General features: G+C 37.7%; 1 protein-coding gene and 2 long non-coding RNA genes across 3 annotated transcripts in view; 2 read left to right on the top strand and 1 right to left on the bottom strand.

Moving 5' to 3' along the window:
• LOC110256983 (uncharacterized) overlaps window positions 1-5,072 on the top strand; it is a 218,842-nt gene extending 213,770 nt beyond the window's left edge. The window contains exon 6 of the long non-coding RNA XR_014829811.1: window positions 3,164-5,072. This is a non-coding gene — a long non-coding RNA (uncharacterized LOC110256983). The remainder of the gene's footprint in view (window positions 1-3,163) is intronic.
• Window positions 1-25,908, bottom strand: part of LOC146396001 (uncharacterized) — an 881,025-nt gene that overhangs the window by 303,555 nt on the left and 551,562 nt on the right. The gene's annotated exons all lie outside the window — the stretch shown is intronic.
• The window catches only part of LOC146396005 (uncharacterized), a 308,028-nt gene that overhangs the window by 5,697 nt on the left and 276,423 nt on the right, over window positions 1-25,908 (top strand). Inside the window, exon 2 of the mRNA XM_084999969.1 lies at window positions 10,675-10,782. Within this exon, the coding sequence (XP_084856095.1) occupies window positions 10,675-10,782 (108 nt within the window). The remainder of the gene's footprint in view (window positions 1-10,674; window positions 10,783-25,908) is intronic.

Here is a 25,908-nt window from a genome sequence, read left to right as displayed (position 1 = left end):
GGTTTTCCAGGGGTAACTAATCCTAATGTTTTGTGACAGATCTTGGTTTTGTGGTAAGTTTTCAAGTGGATTTGAATGGATTTGGGTTGTTGAAATAATTCACTACAATGTAGGTTGATATGTGACATCTTATTTTATTAAGCAGAGAAATTGGAATTGAAATCAAGGCATGAAACATTCTTTGCTAAAAATAAATCAGCAATAATTCCCTATAGGGTTGGAGTAGAAGTGAAGTTTCATCTTCTGAGCCTGTCCTTATGACATCTGACATCAAATTAAAACCAGGTGTGACTTTTATCACCACAGCCTGTCCCTTCTAACCACTTCCTGGTTTTTGTAGCTACTGTATGTGATTCTGATAAGTAGCACATGCTCTCCTGGTAGGGACTTCTGAGAATATTCAATAGAAATCATGAAAGCATGTAAAAGGGGCAAAAATCCCCACTTTTTGGTTTGAATTTACAGTGTGGAGTGCTGAGAGCTTGTTGCTCCTAGGAAAGATGATTTTTCATCCTGTCTGCTCTAGCACAGCTGACTGTTGTGTGTGCCGGATGGCCTCCCAGGCCATAGTTCTCAGAGAGGGTCAGATTGAAACACATTAGTACTAACTAGGATTCAATCCTCTTGACAGGAAGTCACAGCTGAACCTGACTTAGGGTTGGAGCCCAGGGCCTGCAGAGCCAGCACCTCTTCCTCTGTTTCCACTCCTAGGTCAAATACTTATTACCCTTTAAGCCTAAACTTTTACAAGTAATTAGCAGTTGAATCTTCTCTGGGCTCAATTCTCTTATCCATTTTCTAACAAAATTCCCATTGAAATCAACAACTAGGCTTATTGATTTAATTTAGGCTAATTTAATTTTAATCGATCGCTAGCAGTTGCTTTCCCTGGAAGTTTAAATTAAGAAAGTCCCAATGAAGTAAATGAATGGATTTTGGTATTTCATAAATATTTACCTCTAAAATGCTAAATTTAGTTGTGCCTATAAGGAAGTAGACTTATTTAACTTTTAGAAAGCACAAGAATCAAGTAAATAAGTGATCTGTCAGAAACAATAGAATACTCACTTTCAACCCTATGAGGGCTAGCCACTGTCTAAAGTCCTATTCTCCGCATTGAGAAGTGATTGGTTTAAGGATAATCCCCCAAGCCACTGTACTGAATATTCATTCACCTTGAAAGCCAAATCAGAGTGAGGGCAACTTTGTCAAGGGAGCAGAATCCTGACAGCACAAATTTCATCCCTTTCTGATCACTTAAAAAAAAAAAAAAAAAAAAAAAAAAAGAAAAATCCAAACAAAAAAATAGTCACTCCATGCAGCATGTACAGAGAAGTCTAGACCTTGATGATATTTTAAGAAAATATGATTAGTCTCTTTTTTTGCTATGAAACTCTGGCTTATGCATGTCCCATTGATTTTCAGGACTTAGGCATAATTTAAAGCCTTAACTTGTATGTTGAAGCCTTTGGGAAATGCTGTGGTCAGAAGTGACCAACATGAACTCATGTTTTAAATTCTGTTAGGTTTCCCCCCACTTCCATCTCAGTTCTAATGTCTTTTCATTCTGACCAGAAGCTGCAGCTATTTTTCTCCATGCTTGACCCAGCCATTTATCCCACTTTCTTTTGGCAGAAGAATAGAAAACAACATTTGCAGCATCCCTAAATTAATTATACTTTTCTCAAGCTAAAGAACTGTGACAGAACCACAAAACAGCAACTGAAAACTAATTCCTTAAAAGAATATGAAAAAAGGAAGTTGTATAAGATAGGGTAATTAATCTTGCAATAAAAATAATTGTTTACAGTTAAAATTAATGTAACATGCATTCCTCAGCAGATAATAAATTATGGACTTTCTCATTAGCATTTGAATTGATTTCCTCTAATTTCTGAGGAGCACATGAGCATGTGACTAGATTAAGTTTAATTGGACTACAGCTGGTGCTGATTGTATGCACATGGGGTGGGCACTTTACTGACTGATTGGCTGTCTCTGCTTTTTGTTTCCATTGTCTTTCTCCACTGTTTTTTCTTATAGGTAGAAAGATGGAAAATACTAGCCTTAAAATAGAAGTAACTGGAGAAAAGACTGTGGTTTTAGATGATGTTAGGCAATGAGTTCCCACCAAGAATGATTATGATATAATATATAATTGTTATTACTATCTATAATTATAATAGATATAATAATTACATAATTATTATTTTGTCAACAGCTAACTTATTGAGCATGTACCATGTGCTGGTATTACACTCAGTACTTTACATGTCATTTAATGGCTTTACTTGTAGTTGTTATTATTCTTTCCATTTAATGGATGGGTAAATTAAGGCTCAGAGGGGTAAATAACTTGTCAAAGGTAACATAGATAAATATATGGTAGAGTTGAGATTAGAAACCAGTTGGTTTGTTTTTTTTTTAATCCTAAGGATCATGCTCTTAACCATTTTATTATTTGGATTATTTGATATTTTAAGCAGTCTTATTACCCTGTTCATAGGGAATAAAAAATAGGTAGCCTAAGTTCCTAACTAAGCATCTGGGCAGGGAGCATGTGGAAAGAACTAAGAAGAGGTTAACTTAGAGCTAATGAAGGACTATATGGTCACCATGGGGATAGGCAAGGTTTCTAATAGGTTAGGCCCATAATTAGGAAAAAAGCATGACTCCAGTTAAGATTGGGATTCTTAAAAAATGGGAAGCAACCAACATTTCAAAAATGTCAAGGGGAAGAATTGGTAAAATTTAGGCCTGATTCTGCTAGGTTGTATCTGATTAGAGCTGAGAAAATTAAGAACAGAAGTAATTGCAGAGTTTTAGTCCCACAGTGGATGTTTTCTCTTAGAATAAATTTCTCACTTAAATGGAATAGAAGAACTATTTAGAGCAATTTGCAAAATAAGCTCCTCCAGAGAATGCGATGGGACTTTGGTGGTATGAAGCACTGGTGTCCTTCTCACTTGAGAAGGGACTTAGGTCCCATCCTAACAGGAATGGCTCAAGCCTTTTGCTTTATTGACATATAGGTCAAGTTTAGGTCTAGGGGTTCTTTCAGCAAAAGATAAAATAATTTTAGGTGAGTTTAATGGTTTTTAATTCTGGGTTGCTATTAGTACCTGCACTTGACTCAGGGTCCTCATTTTACTCTGCCTTATAGCTGTGGACATAGCTGTTCCCCAAATACTGGGCACCTGCTGAGGATGGCGCCTCAAGGTGTGATAGATAAATACACCAAAATGTAGGTATCAGCTACAATTCTAAATAAAATTTTCCTAATTCTAGATAAAGGTAGGTCTTGGAAGGTTTTTCTTTCCTCTCTTATTTGCCATATATGTCTTACTATACAATATTGTATTCAGTAGGTTATTCATAAATTCAAATGCTGTAAGTAATTATATGGAGAAATAGAAGTAGATAATGTTACGCAATATTTGTGGAGAAGACTTTAGAAAACATGATATGTAAGGTTATACTTTTGAATATAAAATTTTGATCAAGGTAGAGACCTGCCAGGGTATTAAAGAGGAGACCCATACTTTTTAAATACACACACACACACGTACACACATGTTCCTCTCTGCTTAAGTATTAATCATAGGAATGAAATAAAAGCTAGATACTTGGCTGATGTGCTAATGTTTTAGTTGAGCCAATGTGTCCAGTGTAAATGCCAAGGGACCAGCCTGCTTGGAGCCTACTTTAATCCTTTGACTTTTGGCATTTTTCACTAAATTCCTAGATGACGCTTTTTCACTCTCCTCTTGTTGGGAGCTGTTAAAAATCTGTAATCCATATCTTTTGTTTCAGTTTTATCACAAGCTGAAATACAGCCCTGCTTAAATTTCCCCAATAAACAAAGTGCTACGTTGTTGCAGTCTAGTCTTTCACCTCATTATGGTGGGAGAGGACTGTGATGTCACAGTTGACCCAGTACCAGCCTGCCCATAAATGATATAGCCTGTTCCCCCTTTGCTTCCTGGCTCGAGCACCGGGAAGGAGCTTAGTATGAAATTCATGCCGTGTTGACAGATTTAAAAGTTGCTACAAACTCTAACAGACAGCAACTGCAGTTTGTAGACATACACAACATGTACTGCTCTCTTGTATTCCTAAGTGATGACATTCTTCGTTTAAAGAGTTACATTTATATAGCTCATTACCGTGGCCTGACTATGAAATGAGGGCAGTGGAGGGAAAGGAAAAGAAGGCTAAATTGGATATGAAGACATTTACCAGAAGAATTTTCCAAATGTTAATGAGCAGCTTAAAGGGCTGCACACGTGTTGTAACGTAATTGGGTTTGATGCCTTCTGGGGACTCTGAAGCTTTTCCACTCTTGCCCATTGTGTTTGGAGAGGTAGAATGAGCCCCTCAGATTTCTAACACTTCGACTTGGAAGATCCACGTGGTGCTAAATTGTAAATCTGCAGACAGCCAACAAACAGGGCCAACCTCCAGCAACTCTTGTTTGGTTTGGGCTTTTCAAGCAATTAAATGAATGACAATCTCTAAACGTCTCTGGAGAGGTACAGCGTGCTATGAGGAGAATTTATTGGAAAGGGGCAAGGAGGGGTTCCTTCCCTGTTGCTGAGGCTTTTCCTGGAAAAAAAAAAAAAAGAAGAAGAAGAAGAAGAAGCAATTAAATTACATCCTGACGTGTTTTGAGAATCTGTCCAACCTGTTCCTATTCCCTAGTTCCCATCACCTTCATAATCTAAGTTCTCTATTAGGAAGCCCTTGGGTTTTTTCCATGTGAAGCAATTACAACTAGGAATAAGCTTATATTGTAGTTAAATACAGTATATATTTTACAAGGTTCCCTTTGGTTTCCAAAGGGAAGTGGGATGAGGGAGGGGCAAATTAGAGGTATGGGTTTAAGAGATACAAACAACTATAGGTAGAATATTTAAGCTACAAAGATACATTGCATAGCACAGGGAATTATAGCCATTATCTTGCAATAACTTTTAATGGAGTATAATCTGTGAAAGTACTGAATCACAGTGCTGTACACCTGAAACTAATATAATATTGTGAATCAGTACTTCAGCTAAAAAAATAAAAAATTAAAGGTTCTCTTTGGTCATTTTTTAGTCTCTTGTCTAGCAGTTATGTTCATTCACCAGAGAAGGAGCAAGATGCTCCCTGAACTTGATCCAAGTAGGCAGGTTATTCCCATTGTGGATTATCCCCAGACTCCTGGCACAGGGGCAGGGTGGGGGAGAGCCACACTGGGAAGTGGTGAGTTGTTGGGTGGAACCCAGATGCCAGGGCCCCTCCCTCTCGGAAATAACACACGGGGTGGGGGGGCACTGAGAGCTTCCAGTGCATGTCACCCAGTCTGGGTGAACTTTGTTATGACTTTTGTTATAATTCAGGGGAGAGTTTTATTGAATAGTGGAAGGCCCTTGATTTAGAGGGCCATAAATTACTCCTGCAGATCCAGGGTCTATTGACTGGTGCAGTGACTCTGTAGCGTGGTCTGAAGCTTCTTAAAGGATGGTTCATAGGTTTCCAGAAGTGCATTTGCTTGGGAATAAGAGCAAGTTTGGCCATGACAACGGCTTAGTAGAATGAGTTGTTCAGCCTCAGTTATTTCTCTGAAGGCACATGCTTGTGATTCTTATTCTTGTGAGGGTGTTAGTCACTGTTTTAGAATGCCAGATCAACTGAAGTATTATAGAACTGGGTGGACTCTTCATTAACCTTTTAACTTTCTGCCTAGGTTCCTATTTTGATGGTCTGTTGTATTTGCAAAACTATTCTCTTTTTGGTTTGATTTTTATTGTCTCATGGCCACTGACTATGAAGAACTATGTGAAATTAAGTGGATGGTATTTAAATATGAATATTATCAGTCTCTGTATTTGTATTTAAACCTGGAAACAAATAAAAAAATAAGGAATACTTTGAGGAGACTTCCTAGTTGCATTATTATCTGAGGCTCAGAGAAACAATCTGAATGTTAGATGATTCTTGAAATTCAGCAGAATCTTTGCACTGCTAATACCAACTATGAGGCGTTGAGGATCATTAACCACTCTTTTCCCCTTGCCCTCAGTATGACCAAATATATGTCAGGCTCTGTCTTAAGAAACCATAAAGGGGTTTGCCACAACCTCTGGTCCTAAGTAGGGAGTTAAGATAGACACAAAAAAATAATTATTGGAGATGGCTCAAAAGTACAGTGGTATAACCATGCATTGGAATTCGGTAGGAGAGCTTCCTTCTGGCTAGAATTGTCCCAGGAAATCATTGCAAGGCCTCTATTGGATGCTTTCATACGCAGTATCTCATTTAATTTTTTTGGCATGCTGGAAATGTAGGTATTACTATTGTTATTTACCTGATGAAGAAAGTGAGAATCCTGAAGGTTAAATAGCTTATTTCAGATCCCATAGATAGAAAACTGTACTTAGAATTTTAACCCAGGTCAGACTATGTCAAATTAGGGAGTTATATTGTAAGGGGATGATGGAAGATCAAGTGTCAGGAGACAAGAGCAACAACAACAGTAAAAAAATAAAACTCCAGTAATTTAAAGTTTAATGTGAAGCTCTGTTGTTCTGATTTTGAGGTTTGGGTGATTTGGGGGGAGTAATCAAGAGATAAGTCTGGGAGAGGACTAGTTCTACTTTGGAGGGCTTGGAATTACCAGCTATAATCAGGGGACCCTCCAGTGACCATCAGACTATGTCTCTTAGGTTCACTGGGGAGTTCCCAGCACTTAGGACTATATTGAAGAGTTATAGGCACTCAGTAGGTCAGAAAGGAAGTGAGGGAAAAAGGGAAGAAGTGGGGAGGGAGAGAAAAAGGAAGGGAAGAAGAAAGAGAGGGAAGGAGTAGAGAGGAAGGAATTACTAGACGTTATTCCCCTGAGGAGTGATTTTCTGAATAACATTTGAGATGTCTAATCTTGGTATAGATGTTTAGAACGGCATGTGATGATTGGTGAAGCCTAGAGGCAGAGTTAAATAATGGAAAGAGAAGCAAATTTAAATTATGTATGTTCAAATTCGGATTTAGAGAATTTCTGACTCATGATCCATATATGGTTGCTGTGCAATTTTTTTTTTGCTGTCTTAAAAATCTTGTCTGAATTCATGCTTCCTAAAACAACATTATATCTGATTGGGACTCTGTCTCACCTGGATAAATAATGTGATGTGACTGAAGATGAAGTGCTTAATTGCTTGTTTAATGTTTCCAATATACAGTTGGGACTGTCTTGATGCTACTCAGCCTTAAAATTCACTCTTTCAAACCTTTCTCCTAATAAATGCCAGGTTATTTTGATAATCAGGGATGGTTATTGTGATAATGGCCAATTGCACACGAGTCGTTAGGCTGTCAGGGTTCAGGGTTTATGTGATCAGTCAGAAATTTAAGGAAAATAAATTTGAATTTCACTTTGGCCCCTGGGGCCAGAAGAGTGCCTGGTGCTCAATAGATACTTTCCATGTGAATGAATATAATGATAAATACCCTAGCCCGTACTTATTCATTCTTTCCTGAACCATGGGATTTAACCTCTTAGTTGTATTTTCTATCATGTAATTATTTCCTGTTAAGGTCTCTCCATTGCTCCTTGTGGATGATGAGTCTTTGTATCAGTGATTCTATTTTTTTTTTTTTTAATGGATGTCCTATATCCCTGGCCTGGTACTCCATTTCATTTAACAATAACTGACCAACAGGAGAGGGGTTGCCAGGGCATTTGTTTCTTTCTTAGGTGGGTGAGGGTTCAGCTGTGAACATTGTGAATATGAGACTGTTACTAATTCACATTTTTGCAGCACTTAATAGTAGAATACTAAGAATGAAAAGAAAGCTATATATTTTTTATATTCTTGAGATCAAAATGAAGATTTTTCTTAAACAGCTTTTTTTGTTCCTTTGACTCATGCTGCTCATATTATTTCATTATTGTTACTGTCATTTTTATTGATTTAAAAAAGAAAAACTTAAATTGTTGTTGGCTTTCACAAATACAATTTTTTGGTGACCCATTGAGAAGAATTTTGATGCAGGATTTAAAGGGACCTGAACAGGCATTATGAAATCAGAAGGAATTTGTATATGTTAAAGCTGGCTGTATCCTCCTAATCAGGAGCCTGGATTAACAACATGTCAAAGGAAAGCCTGTAGGGACCACTGAGCAAGTCCTCATCAATGAATGGTGTGTATGTATATGTGGAGGCCATGCATCAGACATTATCATCACTCTCTCCTTCATAAACTTTGGGCTTCTTACGTAGCATCTCCAGGAAAGGAAAGAGAAACTTTTATAGAATGCTTTACCTGCCAATGAAAGTGAATAATTTTCTGTTGTTTTATCCCATGTGTGGTCATTATGGAAACATTTCCACCCAAGCTCTGGCTGGATCATGCCTCACAGTTTGAAGCTGTGATACTTGCATCCATATAATGCAACAGCTTGTAAAATTGTTTTCTGACCAAATTAGAGTTTTCTATTGGGATTATGTTATTTCAGATACTAAATATGGAAGATGTAAAGTATCACCTGCTAATTGGCACAGACAGGATTTTGAAAAGATTTTTTTCCCCTTTAAAAATATTGATAAATATGTTAACTTTAGTCATCCTTAATTTTTTCTAGTAGTGATAAAGACTGTGACTGTGTAATAAATAATCTAAACTATATTTTCAAAAGTTCTAATTCAATTTCCAGGTGACATTTTATGTTGATGAAATGAGAAATCCATCTTAAATCTCAGAAACTATGTAACATACTAAAACTACATGCCATCAAAGCCAAAGACATAAAGGAAAAAACGGACAATTTGACTATATTAAAGCTAAACCATAGTACAACAAAAACACACCCCACAAACAAAGATAAAGACAAACATGCCATCAAAGCCAAGAACATAAAGGAAAAAACTGACAATTTGATGACATTAAAAACAAACCATAGGACAACAAAAACACAACCCACAAACAGAGGTAAAGACAACCTCAAAAAAGATTCCTGCATCAGGAGTTCCCCTTGTGGTGCAGCGGAAACAAATCCGACTAGGAACCATGAGATTGTGGGTTCCATCCCTGGCCTCTCTCAGTGGGTTAAGGATCTGGTATTGCTGTGAGCTGTGGTGTTGGTCACAGACTCAGCTCAGATCTGGTGTTGCTGTGGGTGTGGTGTAGGTTGGCAGCTACAGCTCTGATTAGACCCCTAGCCTGGGAACCTCCATATGCTGCTAAAAGAACAAAAGACAAAAAAAAAAAAAATTTCTATATCATATGACAAGGGGATTACATCCCTAATATATAAAGAGCTCCTACAAATTAATAAGAATGTGACCATAATAATAGAACAATACAAATGGCAAAACATGTAAAAAAATATTAAAGCCCATGACTAATCAAAGAACAACAAATTAAAATAGCAGTAGATATTTTCTTTCATAAAATGAATGAATATTGAACATACTCATTGCTGATAGGAAAATAAGGAAACTTATGTTTTTAAAAACTTCTGATAGTGATAAAAATTGACCTAACCTATTCTGATGCCAATTTAGTGTAGTATCAGAACTAAAGCTATGCAAACTCTTTGATTCAGGAGTTTCTCTTCTGGAGATTTGTTTCATGGGAATAGTTAAACACATAAAAAATGTGTACATGAGGATATCTATCACAGCATTTTTTTTTAACGGAAACTAAAATCAATCTAAATGACTGCCAATAGTGGTTGGTTTAATAACTAATAGTTTGACCACAGATCACTTACAGGCATTAGAAATGATGATGTAAATACATATTTATTAACATGGTGTTGTTAGATGTAAAAAAAAGGCAGGCTAGGAAACTATGCTCCCACTTTTCCAAAAATAATAAAAATCCATATTCGCGCATATAGAAATGTACTCTAGAGGAAAGTTTTAAAGAATATAAACAAAAGATGATAACAGTCATTAACATTTGATTAGTAGTCACGAATTTTAAACAAAGGAATGAATTTGTTTGTTTTGGGGAAAGTACCAAAATGTGCTTCTATCTGTAGTCACAGCTATTAATACAATCATTTTTTGAAGATGGTGTTCTCAAAAAAAAAAAAAAACAAAAAAACTATGGCATTCTCACATCTACTTCTTAAGGTCACTCCAAGGACATGGTCAAAGCCAGGCCACTAGAGGATGCAGACATCTTTGCACTGAAAGGATTGTTAATCAGTGAAACAAGCATGCATTTAGATGTAGGACTTCCTGATGAATGTTACTTTGGATTTACAAACAACACTGATAATCTGAAAATGAGAGTACAAGTCACCAAAAGCAGGCAGCCAAGAGATGATGAGTGTGTATGAAACAGTCAGGAGAGAGCTTGTCCCCTGAAAGCATATTCTGTGCACTCCTAAAGGCATTTAACACACCCAGCAGTGTTTTACAGGCATTTTCTATCAACTGACAGTTTGCTTTGGATGAGGAAATAGAACTCATCCCTCATTCATTCCCTCACATTGTGCATTGAACATGTCCTATGGGCCAGGCACAGAGCTAAGTACCAGGAATGTAAAAGTCAACACAAACGCACCCTCCAGGAGCCTGGAGAGATGGCAGGCAGTTAAATAGGCAGTTGCAGTGCAGTTTAATAAGTGCTTCGAGAGGTTTGAGGGTTGAGTTTACTCTGTCCTAACCTGTTTTGTAGGGACTAGGAGAACCTTCCTGGAGTGTATATCCAAAGGAAGACCTGTTAGCTGGGGATGCAGGAGGAGATTTATGGAAGAGTGTCTTCCAGGTAGAGACAGACCTTGAGGTAAGAGTACATCTGTCGGTCGCAGCTTCCAGAGTGAGAAGGAGAGCAGAGAACCAGGCTGGCAGGTGAGCAGGGATCAGAGGTTTTCGATCCTGGCTGCATCTGAGCATCAATGAGAGAATAAGTAAACAACAAGCAAGCAAATCCAAAGCAAAGCTATACCTAGGCCCCACCCCCATTGTGATTTAATTGGCCTCTGTGTGGTGTAGTGGGGGTGGTCTTTGACCCTGGCCTCCCAACCCTCATGGCAGGACACCATCTCTGCCACCTGCCCATCAGATTCCCCCACACTGCAGCTCTCCCTTTGTCCAACAGCCCCTTGCGTGATTGGGGCACGCAACTAGGATCAGAAGCAGGGCGAGAGTTTGAAGAGCCTGGTAATCTAGGCTAAAAAGTTTGAATTTGCCTTAAGGGCAAGGAAGTGCCTTGTTGAATAAATGTGTATGCCATCAGCTACCATTAATAATAATGTTTAAACAGACTTCAGCATGTTTATCAAAGCCTGAGATTTTTCTGGTAACCACCTGGGTATATAAATGTTTTGTGTGAAGGGATGGGGTACGAGGAAGCACAAAAATAGATATGCTGTGGGATGGGTTATAAATCTAAACTTCAGGACACTCAGAAGATACATTTCTAAATAGGTGCATGTAAATGGAAAATGTGGAAAGCAAATCATAAAACCACCTGGGGAGGTTGCTATTAAAAGAATCAGTGAAGTAAAACCTACTGAAATGCTAACAATAACTCCTGATTTATTTGTTCTGCATTATTTGGATTTTCATATACAGTATTGAGTTTTTTAAAAGATGGTACACAATGGAACATTTGCCTGTTTACATAAACACCAAAGTATGTTTTATTTCATCAGAGGGGAACAAGTCAAGGCATTTGGGAGTAAACATGGATTCATTTCCAGACTTGAGTTTGAAGTTTTTTATGGATATGATTTTGAGAAAATAACCTTTGAGAGACTTCATTTCCTCATCAGAAAAATGAGAATAACACACCCACCTTACAAGTTTGTGTAAAGGGTTACAGATGGTAAAGCAAATAAGACATCTTGCATAACACCTGGCGCATGGTAGGTGCTCAATAAATGGTAACTCTTACTAACCTGCTTTCAAAAAGAGTGGAAGAGGCCTTCAGAATACATCTTAGAATTCCTCCAACCTTTCTTAGGTTCTGTTTCCAAAGCAAATATTCTGGGCAAAAAAAAAAAAAAAAAAAAAAAAAAGCTTGGTTGTTGCTAGATGTTTCTTATTTACTCAATAACACCTTGACATCTAAACAGAACCCCAAAGAATAATTCAGTGTTACCCATACAATATAAAAATGATTGTTTTTGGTAGGCAAGCTCCCAAACTCAGTAAACCTGTTACATATTTCCAAACAGTTAATTGGGAATGCGTTTTATAGCTCACGCCTGGGAAGTGACAGAATTCCCATGCTCTGGGTCAGATGAAGCTAGGGAGTGTTTTTGAAGCTGTTCTATGGTTAGGGTGGATGACTAGCAACACCTGCTTTGAAAATTTTCCAAGCTGAAATGATTTCTGCTGTATGTCATGGAACCCTGGGGACTGAGCAGAGCATTTTTCATGTACTGGAACTGACCCCAAGCTGCCGGAAGGAGGACAATGCTGGCTGTCTTGCTGCAAGGACCCCGCCCCCGCCCCTCTCCTCTGTGTGTGGGGGGGTGGTCCCTCTAGCTTTCACATAGATGCTTGCTTGTGCCAATTCCGTCCTTAATCTCCCTGATGAAGAATTAGTTCTGGGGCCCCCTTAGAGAGAATAATTTCCAACTTCCTGCCATCCAGCTTAATACCCACCAATAGTTCTCCATTGCCTTTTAGAGTAAAATCTTTGTTGTTGTTGTTGTTGTCCCCAAATGCTTTATTTTTGCTTTGCAATTTCATAGGTAGTGAACAACTGTCTTTTAACAAGAAATCAAACTGGTTTTGACAACATTCCAACATTTAACTAACAAATAGTTGATAAATACATCTACATGGGATATTTTTATAATGATTATTTCTTATTTAGGCTATTTTTCAGATTGCCTAATGCAAATATCAATACACGTTTGACAAATAGTATTCTTTTGGCCCTGAAAAATAGAAATTATCTTCTTTAACTTTTCACCATTTAAGGGATAAAAGTTATTTACATTGTTCTCATTCTTTACCCATTAAAGTCATCTTTTACCTTAGAGATTCTTCACATCTTTTTTTTAAATTATGCATTTCTGAAGGTGTAGAATAAAGGATTTAATATAGGTGTTAGCATAGTATAAAATATAGCTATGGCTTAATTGATAGAAAAGGTAATAATTTGAGGCAGATACACAAATATGCAGCACACAGAGAATAAAGGGACCAGAGTGATGTGAGAGATTCAGATGGCGAGTCCTGAGCTGTGAGATTTCATGGTGTACACATCACACTAGGAGAACATCAAAAAAAAAGTAAGTTCAACAGGCATATGAACCCTGTGTTGGCAGCAACAACAACAACAAAAAAACACAAATGTATGAGTGTCCTTGACGAGTTTCAACAGAGTTCACATCACCTATGAAGGAATCTATGTCATTGGTACCAAAAACGGGCAGCCAGTTGGTGAAGAGTTTCTCAACTGTTGCATGGACAAAGCCTCCAGGCAAGGTGACTCCTGGGAATGGACACATCTATTTCAACTTATGATGGTCAGGTATTACAGGTGGGCACATAGTAGTCAGAGGCCATACCTGTCAGCAGAATGATCTCAGCAGCATTGAAATGTGATCAGCAAAGTTTGGAATCATGCGCTTCCCAAAAAAGATGAAGTTTCCTTCAGTGAGTGTGTCAGTTAACATTAAAGGAGTCAGGGAGGAAGAGCTGCAGGTATCTCCTGGGAAGCCACCCAAATGAGGAAAGATCAGCTGAGTTGTCAGGACCCCAAAGTCACCGAGAAAAATGCAGCAGCTGGACTGAGAACAGCAAAACAGAGCGAGAGCCGCACGGACCACCTGAACCACTGGCCTGGACACCACAGCCTGTGATGCTCGGGTTGGGGCTGGGCATCAAGACCCAGGCTCCGGAGGTCAGTCATGGGGAGAGAACCTGGGACCGCATGAGGGGCCAAGGAGCAGTGCGCCATGGGCTAAGCAGGGGAACACCACGGCAGAGGGAACCCAGGAGAAGGCCCAGACCCACAGGAGAGGCAAGGTGCCACCGCCAGGGAGGACTAGAGTAAAATCTTGATCTTTATGTAGGGTGAACAGACATCCCGTTTTGCCTGTGACTGTCCCCAGTTTGTACCTATTTTCCCTATGCCTATAAAGCACTCTCTTTCACTATCAGGCATGTTCTGGTTTAGACACATCCTATGTAATCACCCAAACTCTTAGGCCACATGCATCGTGACTACTGCTAGCCTCCCTAACTCATCTCCCACTTCTGTTTTGCTCACTTGGTGACAGCCATGCTGGTCTTCTCTTCTTCCTTTGAAGACATCAGGCCTGTTACTGCTTCAAGGCATTTGTTTTTCATGGATGGCTCAGCCCCTAGATCTTTGCATGGTTTTCTACTTGGCATTCAAGGCTCAAGGGTCACCTCCTCAAAGATGCATTTACTGCTCAGCACATCTTAAGTGGCCCACACCTCCAGTCCACACACTATTATTTCACCTGATTTTATTTTTCCATTGTCTTATATCACAGTCTGGAATTTTTTCTTATTTTTTTTTTATGTGTTTATTGTCTAAATCTCTCCTCTGGAATGTAAGTTCCATAGGACAGGACTTTTGTCTACCATGTGTATTGTTATATCCTGAGGTCCTAGAACAGAGCTTGTTATACAGATGGTGGTTGGTAAACATTTGCTGAATCAGAGAATGAATCACAAATCCAGCTGTTGTCAAGAAATGAGGGGGAGAGAATTGGTGAAAATGAGGAATTCACTGGCAACTATATCTAGTCACTTGGGATGGAGCATGATGGAGGATAATGTGAGAAAAAGAATGTATATATGTGTGTGTGATTGGGTCACTTTGCTGTACAGTAGAAAATTGACAGACTGTAAACCAACTATAATGGAAAAAATAAAAATCATTAAATAAATAAATTAAAAAATTCCCTCTATAGATAAAAAGAGAAAATGAGAGATTGTTTAGACATGCAGTTCATTCACTTTTAACAGCTTTATTGAGATGTAAACATATTGTATGTTCATCTATTTATTTACATCGTACATTCAGTGGTTTTTAGTGCATTCACAGCTTTGTGCATCCATTTCCATGATTAACTTTGGAACACTTTTGGAGTTCCTGTCGTGGCTCAGTGGGTTAAAAACCTCACTATCCATGAGGAAGCAGGTTCGATCCCTGGCCTCGGTTAGTGGGTTAAGGATCCAGCGTTGCTCTGAGCTGTGGTGTAGGTCACAGATGCGGCTTGGATCCCTTGTTGCCGTAGGCTGGCAACTGCAGTTCTGCTTCGACCCCCTAGCCTAAGAACTTCCATATGTCCCGAGTGCAGCCCTAAAAAGAAAAACAAAACAAAACAAACTTTAGAACATTTTCATTACACCAGAAATTTACCTCCACCCCTCAGCCATTACCTCTAGCCCTAGGCAGCCACCAATCACTATCTCTATAAATTTGCCTATTGTGGACATTTTATATCAACAGAATCACACAGTTTGTGGTCCTCTGTGAATGGTTTCTTTCACTTAGCACAGTGTTTTCAAGGTTCATCCATGGTGTATTATGTCATTTACTTTTATAGATTTAGAAATTCTATCCCTACATCATGTTAGACCATTAGAAGGCTATATATTGGGAGGGTGGTAGTTTATCTCAGAGGTTTTAAAACCATGGCTACACATCAGAATTCCACCCTCAACCCCCACCTCCCATTTTCCAGCTTGTAGCACTTTTAGAAAACCCAGAGTATCTGGTTCTACTCTATAGAGTCTATGGACTGCAGCCTGAGTTGAGAACCATTAGTTTAGCTAATTATCTTCTTTGGGTTGTTATATCATGTTATGTATTTGACTATAATATTGCAAGTAAAGATCATATGAGACTTGCTACTGTCATATAATGTCCTCTAACCATGCTGATGGGGAATCAGATCTTGGACACTTGTCATTTCACAAGTTTAGGTGCTACCTACAGAAAAATGCAAAGGCACAGAGCTGAGAGTTCTGACATGTTTTTTTTTTTTTGATGATAATAAGTAGTTCATTTATTTATTTTTTAAAAATTTTTATTATAGTTGATTTACAATGTTCTGTCACTTTCTCCTGTAAAAGTAAAGTGATCCTTAACCCTTTTCCTTTGTGATGGTAGATAAGCTGTTTAACTTAGCACCTCAGTTTCCTTATCTGTAAAACAGTATATTTCCTAGGGTTGTTGGCAGCATTAAAATAAATTATGTATGAAAAGTATGTCCAAAACTACAAAATGCATAAAAGTGTAACTTGTCCTTACTATTGTTAAAAGGTGGAATCATGGACTCTTAGAAGATGGAGTAGAAGCAGGGTAGGCTCAAAGTCAAGAGAATTGGTTCTGCTTCAGGTAGTCCATGACATGAACAGTGCCTTCACTCTGGTTTCTCTTCCCTTGTTGGTAAATGTTATGGTTAGATCAGATGACAACTAAAGACCCTTCCAATGAAAAAATTATGTGAATCAGATATTCTCTGAACCATTATAGTGACTTCTCTAATGTTTAAAATGAATTCCAATGGCTTGGGCTGACTCTCCCTTGACATTACTTGTAACACATGTAACTACTTCAATTCAGTTATTACTCAGAGCTGACCATCTTTTGTAAATTCCACAGATATATGCTGAGGACAGGATTGTTGGATCATACGGTAATTCTATTTTTAGGTTTTTTTAATTACAAAAATTTTTTATAGTTGACTTACATGTTGTGCCAATTTCTGCTGTACAGCAAAGTGACCCAGTCATACGTATATATACATTCCCTTTCTTATATTATCTTCCATCATGATCTATCCAAAGAGACTGGATATAGTTGCCTGTGCTATACAGTAGGACTTCATTGCTTATCTATTTTAAATGTAATAGTTTGCGTCTACTAACCCCAAACTCCCAGTCCATTCCACTCCATCCCCGTCTCCTTGGCATATTTTTAGTTTTTATAGGAATCTCCAAACTGTTCTCCATAGTGGCTGCACCAGTTCATATTCCCACCAACAGTGTAGTAGGATTCCCTTTTCTCCGCACCCTCTCCAGCATTTATTGCTTGTAGAATTTTGATGATGGCCATTCTGACTGGTATGATGTGTCACCTCATTGTAGTTTTGATTTGCATTTTTCTAGTAATTAGTGATGTTGAGCATCTTTTCATGTGCCTATTGGCCATCTGTCTGTCTTTGGAAAAATGTTTATTTAGATATTCTGACCATTTTTTAATTGTGTTTTGTTTTTGTTTTTGTTTTTGACATGGAGCCGTATGAGACGTTTGTGCATCTTGGAGATTAATCCCTTGTTGCTCATTTGTTAGCAAAGATTGTCTCCCATTCTGTGGGTTGTCTTTTCATTTTTTAATGGTTTCCTTTGCTACGCAAAAGCTTTTACATTTAATTAAGTTCCATTTGTTTATTTTTATTTTCATTACTCTATATGAAAAAAGATATCGCTGCGATTTATGTCAAAGAATGTTCTGTTTTCTTCTAAGAGTTTCATAAGTATCTGGCCTTATGTTTAGGTCTTTTCATTCTACTTTCTTTAATCTGGAGTAGATATGAATGTTTGGGGGCAGCCTTTCCTTCTGTTTCTAGACCTCCTGAGAGAATTGTATATAGTTTAAAAAATGAATACCAAATAGCCCAGTTCTGTGCACAGTGAAGAATTTGAGGAATTTAAGTAGCCTGGTGCTTTCATCTCATCTGTTCTTTAGGTCCTCTAAACAGAATTTATGGCTTTTCAAATGTTGATATTTTGATAGCCTTTTCTAGTTTTTGTTATCTTATCTTTGTAAAATACTTACAGGGTGGAACAAATTTTCAGTCAGCCCTGCTTATAGAACTTCTCATTTGTGAAACTGTTATTAAACAATCCTGTATAATTAGCACAGAAGGCAGTTACTTCAAGAAACATAAGAAATATTTGGCTCATGCTTCTAAATCGTTAAGTTTGGGATTTTATCATGTCACTAAGCCAAGGTTTCCTGTGAAAATGAGCCAACTTCAAAATATACAAGCCTCAGGAATTTTCTAACACAGATTTTAGAAAGGTAGAATTAATTTTTCACTATTTCTTATTCCCCCTCCCTTCACCTCACCTGGGATGGGTGGATAGTTAACTTGACTCAGTAAATTTACTGCTAGTAAAAACTAACAAGAATATCTGCATTGAAATAGTTGTCTTGTGATATCACTTCTTAAATATAATAAATGAAACAGATATGATGCATAGCTTATGCATACTCTTTGCATAGAGGTGAACAAGAGATTTACCATTTGGTATAAGATATTTACATCCGTTCATCAAAATATGACTCCCTTTGTAGTCTTCTAAAGCCATGCCTATAATATACATTATTATGGTAATTTAAAATGGAACATAGAGTAGAAAAAGAACATGATAAATGCATATCATCTTACTCTTTATAGCTCCAGTAAATTTTGTACCTTAGGCTAGACTGAATACATTTTGAGTTTCTCATGCAACAATCATTTTGGAAATGCGTCAGTCAACAGGCTTCCTTTACTCATTATTATTTAGCCTAAAGATCTGAGGATCTGTTTTTATTCCATTTTTATCAATTTATTTCCAAGAAATGTCCCTGCCTTTACCTCCTTGAATGAACATTCCTTTCTTCCCATTTATAACTATTGTAAAGTAAGACCCCTCACACCCTCATTTCACCAACTATTTCCAAGATTGCCACTTTTCTTTTTTCCACAGGATGTATTCTTCTACAGATGAATGTAACAGATATTTCTGAAACAGCATCTGAACGTCTGATAAAGGATTTTTCTCCTCTCTCAAGGCAAACCATAGAGAATATCTTTCAGGTTTCTCTTATTTTCTAAACATCAAGTCCCTTCAGTCCAAATCCTGGAAAAAATAACTGGGAAGGCATTGTTGAATTGCACAAAGGGCATTCAATCTGGTTTCGACCTCGGCAAAAACACAGGCTGCAGCCTAGCTGTCCAGGCACTATCCTTCCTGCAAAGGTGAAATGATTTAGAGGCCTAGAGAAACTTAATTTTTCTTGATCACCATGTGCAACCCAGAATTTTAATGGCAGGCATAATTAATTCTTCTGATGTTAATCATCAGGGCTGGGCTCCACAATTATCAGTCTGGTGCAGCTGGGGCATGGTGCAGACATGAAAAATTAGGAAAATGAATCAGTAATAGGGTGGCAGATTTAATCTGCATCATGAAAACAAAGTTAAAAAGAGGAAGATCGAGAGAATTTCAGCTGAAGCTTTTGTGCCAATGTGCAGTGACAGAACTGAAAAATGTTGCCGATGTCCAAAGTGATTGGTAATTACCAAGCCATTGAATTTTTTATTGTCAATTTATCATTGCGCCAGAGGTTAAATTTAACATCTTCTTCTAAAGCCATCACTCTAAGAAGGCTCACTGCATATCACGTGGCTCAGAGTCAGCGAAAGGTTAATCAGGTATTTCTTTAGTTTGCATGTGTCTTCAAACTCTCCTTCCTTCAGAGCTGTGCCGGGCCACTCTCGAATGCTTGCCCTGAGAAATTTTCCACTATTTCTTACCCATGACTTTCAGATAAATATTGGATTATATTACTTACACACTTCTCTCTCTCCCTATTGGCATTTACTAAGAATCTTGGTGCAAAAAAGAATTATTTCTCAAGAAGAAAAATCCCATCATTTCAAGCCCTGGGGATACTTCAGTTAAGATGCAGCTGAGACAAGGGGTGCTCTCTTGCTCATGCACGCTCTCTCTTTCTCTCTCACTAGCTTTTTCTCTGTTTCAAATGCTGTTTTGTCAGGAATGTTAGAAGAAATGATGTCACCTCTTCTTAAAACAAAATTAAAATTCCACAACAATTTTATCTGATTCAGATTTAACTCTCTTCTTCATCTCTTTTTTTTTGCACAGGATATACAATTATTAATGGAAAAAAAGCTTAGTTTAAATGGGAGATATTTATCCACATGAATACTGGATACTTCAAATAACTGCTTTTTCAAAGAGCTTGGTAAATTATTTGAACAGATCTAGAGCAGATACTGAAATTTCACAGGAAAATCTTGCTGATTTTTAAAAAGTGACTTTACTTAATGCCAGTCACTGCCCCAATCTTTTAATATCACCTACCTGTTTCATCTTTTTGTTGTTTGCTTGATTGTGCCTCTTCTTGTATATATTTTGAAATAAGAGAGCAATCTCTTATTAAGAGAACAGTGTATATTTTCTATAAATTAAAAATGGAAATAGTCTTTAGGGAGACCTGAGAAAAAAAATCAATGTGTGCGTTAATTACTGCAATTCATTACTCAAATAAATATGGACTCAACTTTCCATTGGATACAAATTTAGGGACTGAGGATGTTTGCAAAAGACAAAGCCTGTGTTCCTGATCATTTTAATCTGCAGATCAAAGACTGTGAATCCATGCCTGGTGGAAGCTCCTCAGGGGATAAGGGAGCTGGGCTCCATCCCGGCAGCGGGCAGTGAGTTATTACTGCTGAATACAAAGCTGGTCACGTGACTGTCACCTACCAGCAGTGGCACGAGTCCTTCTCCTGCCTGGGCTTCCTGAGACCTTGCTTTCCTGAGCCCTCGCTTTTCTATAATTAAATCTGAACCATAAAAGCCATACCTGTCAAATGACCTCCAGGTGCCCTCATAAACAACACTGGGAATTTTGCTGGTAGCAACACTTTGCTTTTGGAAAGAACATAGGAAAATATCCTATTTAGCCTCCTAGAGACTTCCCTCCTCTACCTTTTTCTTTTTTTCTCTCTAATTCTCCTCACACTGAGCGTCCTCTCGCTTTTTGGAATTTAAATAGGGGACTGGAAAATACACAGCAAATAAAAATATAGTATAATTTATTGAAAAGATTCTGCTGTCTTCTCCTGAATTAGTAACCTGTCCTTTTAGGAAGAAGAGAGAGAAAGTGGAATGAAGGAATGTAATTTTTCTAACAGCATTTGGCTGCCTTTCTTTGATCATGTTTTATGGCTAGAGGATAAATTACCATGTGAAGGTTTCAGTTTAAAACCTGAACATGTTTAGTATGATTTGAAACCTGCCATATTTTGCATAGCTGCCTTTTGCCTGAACAAGTTTAATGCAAAGATCAGCAGCTCAGAGCATAACACATATTAGCCGGCTCTTTTCTACTATTGGAATCCCCCACTATTTTAATTGGATTCTTTCCCAAACTGCAACTAATTAAGAATCAATTCAGGACCATTAGCAAGTGGGACAAGCTAGCCAGTGTTGCATATTTCAAAAGAGTTAGTTTTAATGAGAGGCGTTACTTGATGGGGGAGAAAGAAACAGATTAAAGATAGTGTAGGGACCTTCTTCAGCTAAACTGAACCACTAATGGTACATGGAAAGATGCTGAACTTGTAGTCCTCTGTAATTGATCTACTTACTGTTCTTAAAGAAACTTTGAAAACATGAATGCAGATATTTAGAGGTACATTAGAGGTTCAATAACGATTTATAAACATTACAAATTGTTGGCTTCTATAGTGGGTGCTGCTTTTATTGGAGAAACATATGCTGTCTGCTTTCAGACCCGTTAACCTCAGCATTGCCAAGCCATTTTCTCTTCCCTGGGCTTTGTACTGGCGCACATCTGCTTATCCAGACTGCAGTACGTGCAGATGGTGCTTTTTAATTTGTTAAAGGGTTAGCAATGCCTTATTTTTGACAGCTGTTCTTGAGTTCCTTTACCACAAAGAGAAACTTTGCTGGAACCTAGTGTTTAGGAGAGAAATTTGATGCTCATGTCCTCATTAATTTCTTCTGCTCTTTCTTGGATCTTAGTATCCAATCTTCTTTGTTATTATGAGTTGTGTGCCGGCTGATGTTTTTTCCAGAGGATGAAGGTAGAAAGTTAGTATACAGTTAACCTGCTTTGAACATTATAGTATGAATGTATATGTGGTTTCAATGGGATAGCCGAATATTTAATCATTAGAAAGGATAGGCAATAAATCAAATGTCTGAACTCGGATGCATTATCTGATATGCTTGATTTCAGTCTTAACCTTTCTCATGGTCTTCTGTCGTGAGAAATTACCTGGACTAAGTTTCTTCATTTGAAACAATCAAAGTCCAACCACACAGCTTTTATGATTGTAAGGTAATAGCAATAAAAAAGAGATTGTTGGCTTCTAGCAGTGGATAAGGACAATAAAAATATATTACTCTATAGAAAAATAATTTTACTAAGTTTAGGTTTGATTACATGTTTTAGGTGGGGTATGGTAGACATTTAAAAGGCAATTACAGGGGTGTTGAAAACTTGTGAATTTAAAGGATTTCTTTAGAATGTGTAGGGCTAAGGAAAGTCATGCACGCTTATTGGGAAAACCTTTTTTCTTTAGTTACAGTAGTTATCAAACAATAAAGTAGCTACTTTGAACCTGTGTACTATTATTTACAGTTGCAATATGGGGAAACATCATCTCCTCTCTGCACTACCTTTCACCCAGGTAGTCAGTTTTTGATTCCTCCCTCTCCCTCACAGTCCCTTTCCACATATAGTCAATCACAAAGACCTGTTGATTCTTCCTCATTTAGTTATTGATTCTAGCACCTTTGTTCCACCCCCTTGCCTCTGTCTTAGTTTAGACCTCCATCCTTCCTTTTTTTTAATTTTTAAAAATTATAGTTGATTTATAATGTTCTGTCAATTTCTGCTGTACAGCAAAGTGAGCCAGATATATGTGTGTGTATATATATACATAGATGTATTTATAGACACATTCTTTTTCTCACATAATCCTCCATCATGTTCCATCACAAGTGATTGTATTTAGTTCCCTGTGCCATACAGCAGGATCTCATTGCTTATCCACTCCAAAAGCAATAGTTTGCATCTACTAACCCCAAATTCCCAGTCCATCCCACTCCCTCCCATCCCTCTTGACAACCTCAGGTCTGTTCTCCATGTCTATGAGTTTGTTTCTTTTCTGTAGAGGTTCATTTGTGTCATATATTAGATTCTAGGTATAAATTATATCATCTGGTATTTGTCTTTCTCTTTATGACATTTTACTTAGTATGAGAATCTCTAGTTCCATCCATGTTGCTACAAATGGCATTATTTTGTTCTTTTTAATGGCTGAGTAGTACTCCATCATGTGTATGTACCACATCTTCTTAATCCGTTCATCTGGCAATGGCCATTTAGGTTGTTTCCATGTCTTGGGTATTGTGAATAGTGCTGCAGTGAACATAGGTGTGCATGTATCTTTTTCAAGGAAAGTTTTGTCCAGATATATGCCCAAGAGTGGGATTGCTGGATCATATGGTAGTTCCGTATTTACTTTTCTGAGGTAACTTCATACTGTTTTTCATAGTGGTTGTACCAAGTTACCTTCCCACCACAGTGTAATAGGGTCCCTTTTCTCCAACCTCTCCAGCATTTGTTATTTGTAGACTCATTAATGATGGCCATTCTGACTGGTGTGAGGTGGTACCTCATGGTAGTTTCGATTTGCATTTCTCTAATAATTAGTGATGTTCAGCATTTTTTTATGTGCCTACTGGCCATCTGTATATATTCTTTGGAGAAATTTCTATTTAGGTATTCTGCCCATTTTTCAGTTGGGTTGCTTGTTTTTTTTGCTGTTGAGTTATATGAGTTATTTTGGAGATTAAGTCCTATTGGTTGCATCGTTTGCAACTATTTTCTCCCATTCCATAGGTTTAGACCTCCATCATTTCTTTTTTTTTTTTTTTTTTTTTTTTTGCCAAGGCAAATAGGAAATTTATTCTATACTTTATCCCATTTTGTATGGCTTTCATCTTTACTATTTAGTATTATCTATTACATTTCAATTTTCCTTTAAAAATTAGCATTATATTAAAATTGTGTATATTATGCAACTAAAATTTATAAAGAAGAAAGCCTTATATACCATTAAATATTTTATATAGCATAATAAAAAGAATAACTGGTAAGAATAACAAAAATAATATACCCTCTGAAAATAAGTAAAATATAAAATGCATAAATTGGTTAAAAAACAGTGTAACTATATAAATATGTCCTCACAAGTTGTTATATCTTATTGATTCTTCAATATAGGCATTATACCATTCTAGGTGATGTGATAAACAAGACATTATAGATCTTACATTGTACCATGGAGAGAAATGGTTATTAATAATACAATTGTAGAACTGTATTATTTAGTCATACAGTTGCATTATTTAATCATAATTATCATAAATTCTTTGATGGAGAGGAAATGAGAATCAGATGTGAGAAGACTTCAGCATTCCAAGATTGATGTCAAATGACCCCCTTCATGGTGGATTATGCACTTATTTACTATGAGATATATTTCTTCTCCAGAGATTCCTTGTTTGTGTATCAATTGTAGATTTTTGGTTTGCAGTTATTCTGAAGTTTTGCTGTAAGAGTCTATATGTATATGAGATTGTTTTAAGTTGTTGTTGTTCTCTTAATTGCAAGTGCATCTCCAGTGTCCTGCATCTGTACCCACCTCTTCTCATGATTTCTGATTTTGGTGGTATAATTGTGCATGGATGATTTCGTATCTTTACTGTATATATACCTTTACTGGTGAGCCTTGTCATTTGTGGAATTTTTGTTCCCTGTTGCGGCCTTTTCTTTTCTGCCTAGAGAAGTTCCTTTAGTATTTGTTGTAAGGCTGGTTTAGTGTTGCCAAATTCTCTCAACTTTTGCTTGTCTGTGAAGGTTTTGATTTCTCCTTCAAATCTGAATGAGAGCTTTGCTGGGTAGAGTAATCTTGGTTGGAGGTTTTTTCCTTTCATCACATTAAGTATACGATGCCATTCCCTTCTGGCCTGCAGAGTTTCTGCTGAAAAATCTGTTGATAACCTTATTGGGGTTCCCTTGTATGTTACTTGTTTCTTTTCCCTAGCTGCTTTCAAGATTTTCTCTTTGTCTTTAATTTTGGTTAGTTTGATTAATATGTGTCTCGGTGTATCCCTCCTTGGGTTTATTTTATATGGTACTTGTTGTGCTTCCTGGATTTGAGTGAGTGGTTCCTTTCCTATGTTAGGGAAGTTTTCAGCTATTATTTCTTGGAATATTTTTTCTGTCCACTTATCTCTCTCTCCTTCTGGCACCCCTATAATACGGATGTTGGTGCATTTCACGTTGTCCCAGAGTTCTCTGAGATTCTCTTCATTTGTTTTCAATCTTTTTTTTCTTTTCTGTTCTGCATCTGTAATTTCCACTAATCTGTTCTCCACCTCACTTATTTGTTCTTCTGCCTCCTGTATTCTGCTGTTAGCTGCTTCTAGTGAATATTTTATTTCAGTTATTGTATTTTGCATCTCTTCTTGTTTAAGTTTGATATCTTGTATCTCTTTGGTCAGTGTTTCCTGTAAGTTATCCATCTTTGCCTCCAGTTTATTTCCAATGCCTTGCATCATCTTCAGCATTAACAGTCTAAAGTCTTTTTCCTGGAGGCTGAGAATCTCCTCATGGCGTAGCTGTTTTTCTGGGGTTTTTCCTTTCTCCCTCATCTGAGTTATAGTTCTCTGTCCTTTCATTTTTATAGGTTTTTGGTGTGGTGACCTTTTGACAGATAATAGAGTTGTAGCCTCTTGTACTTCTGGTGTCTGCCCCCCTTGTGGCTGAAGTTGGTATGGGGGCTTGCTATAGGCTTCCTGATGAGAGGGGGTGATGCCTGCCCACTGGTGGGTGGAGCTGATTGGGCTTAGTCTCTGGATGGGATTAGAGGCAGCTGTGTGCCTGAGGGGTCTTTAGGTAGCCTGTTTCCTGAGGGGTGGGGCTGTGATCCCACCTGGATTGTTGTTTGCCCTGGGGCTTCTCAGGGCTGACTGACAGGTGGGGCCAGATTTTCCCAAAATGGCTGCCTCTGGAGAAAGGCAGCTGCTGAATATTCCCGAGAGCTTTCCTTCCAATGTCCCTCCCTCA

This window comes from Sus scrofa, chromosome 15 (genome assembly GCF_054392235.1).
Source record: "Sus scrofa isolate SSC_HxYL_T2T_F1_AM1 chromosome 15, Sscrofa_HxYL_maternal_Yorkshire_Landrace_v2.0, whole genome shotgun sequence".
In the NCBI taxonomy this organism is placed as follows: Eukaryota; Metazoa; Chordata; class Mammalia; order Artiodactyla; family Suidae; genus Sus; species Sus scrofa.
Note: the sequence above shows the minus strand (reverse complement) of the source record. Positions and strands in the feature narration are given on the sequence as shown.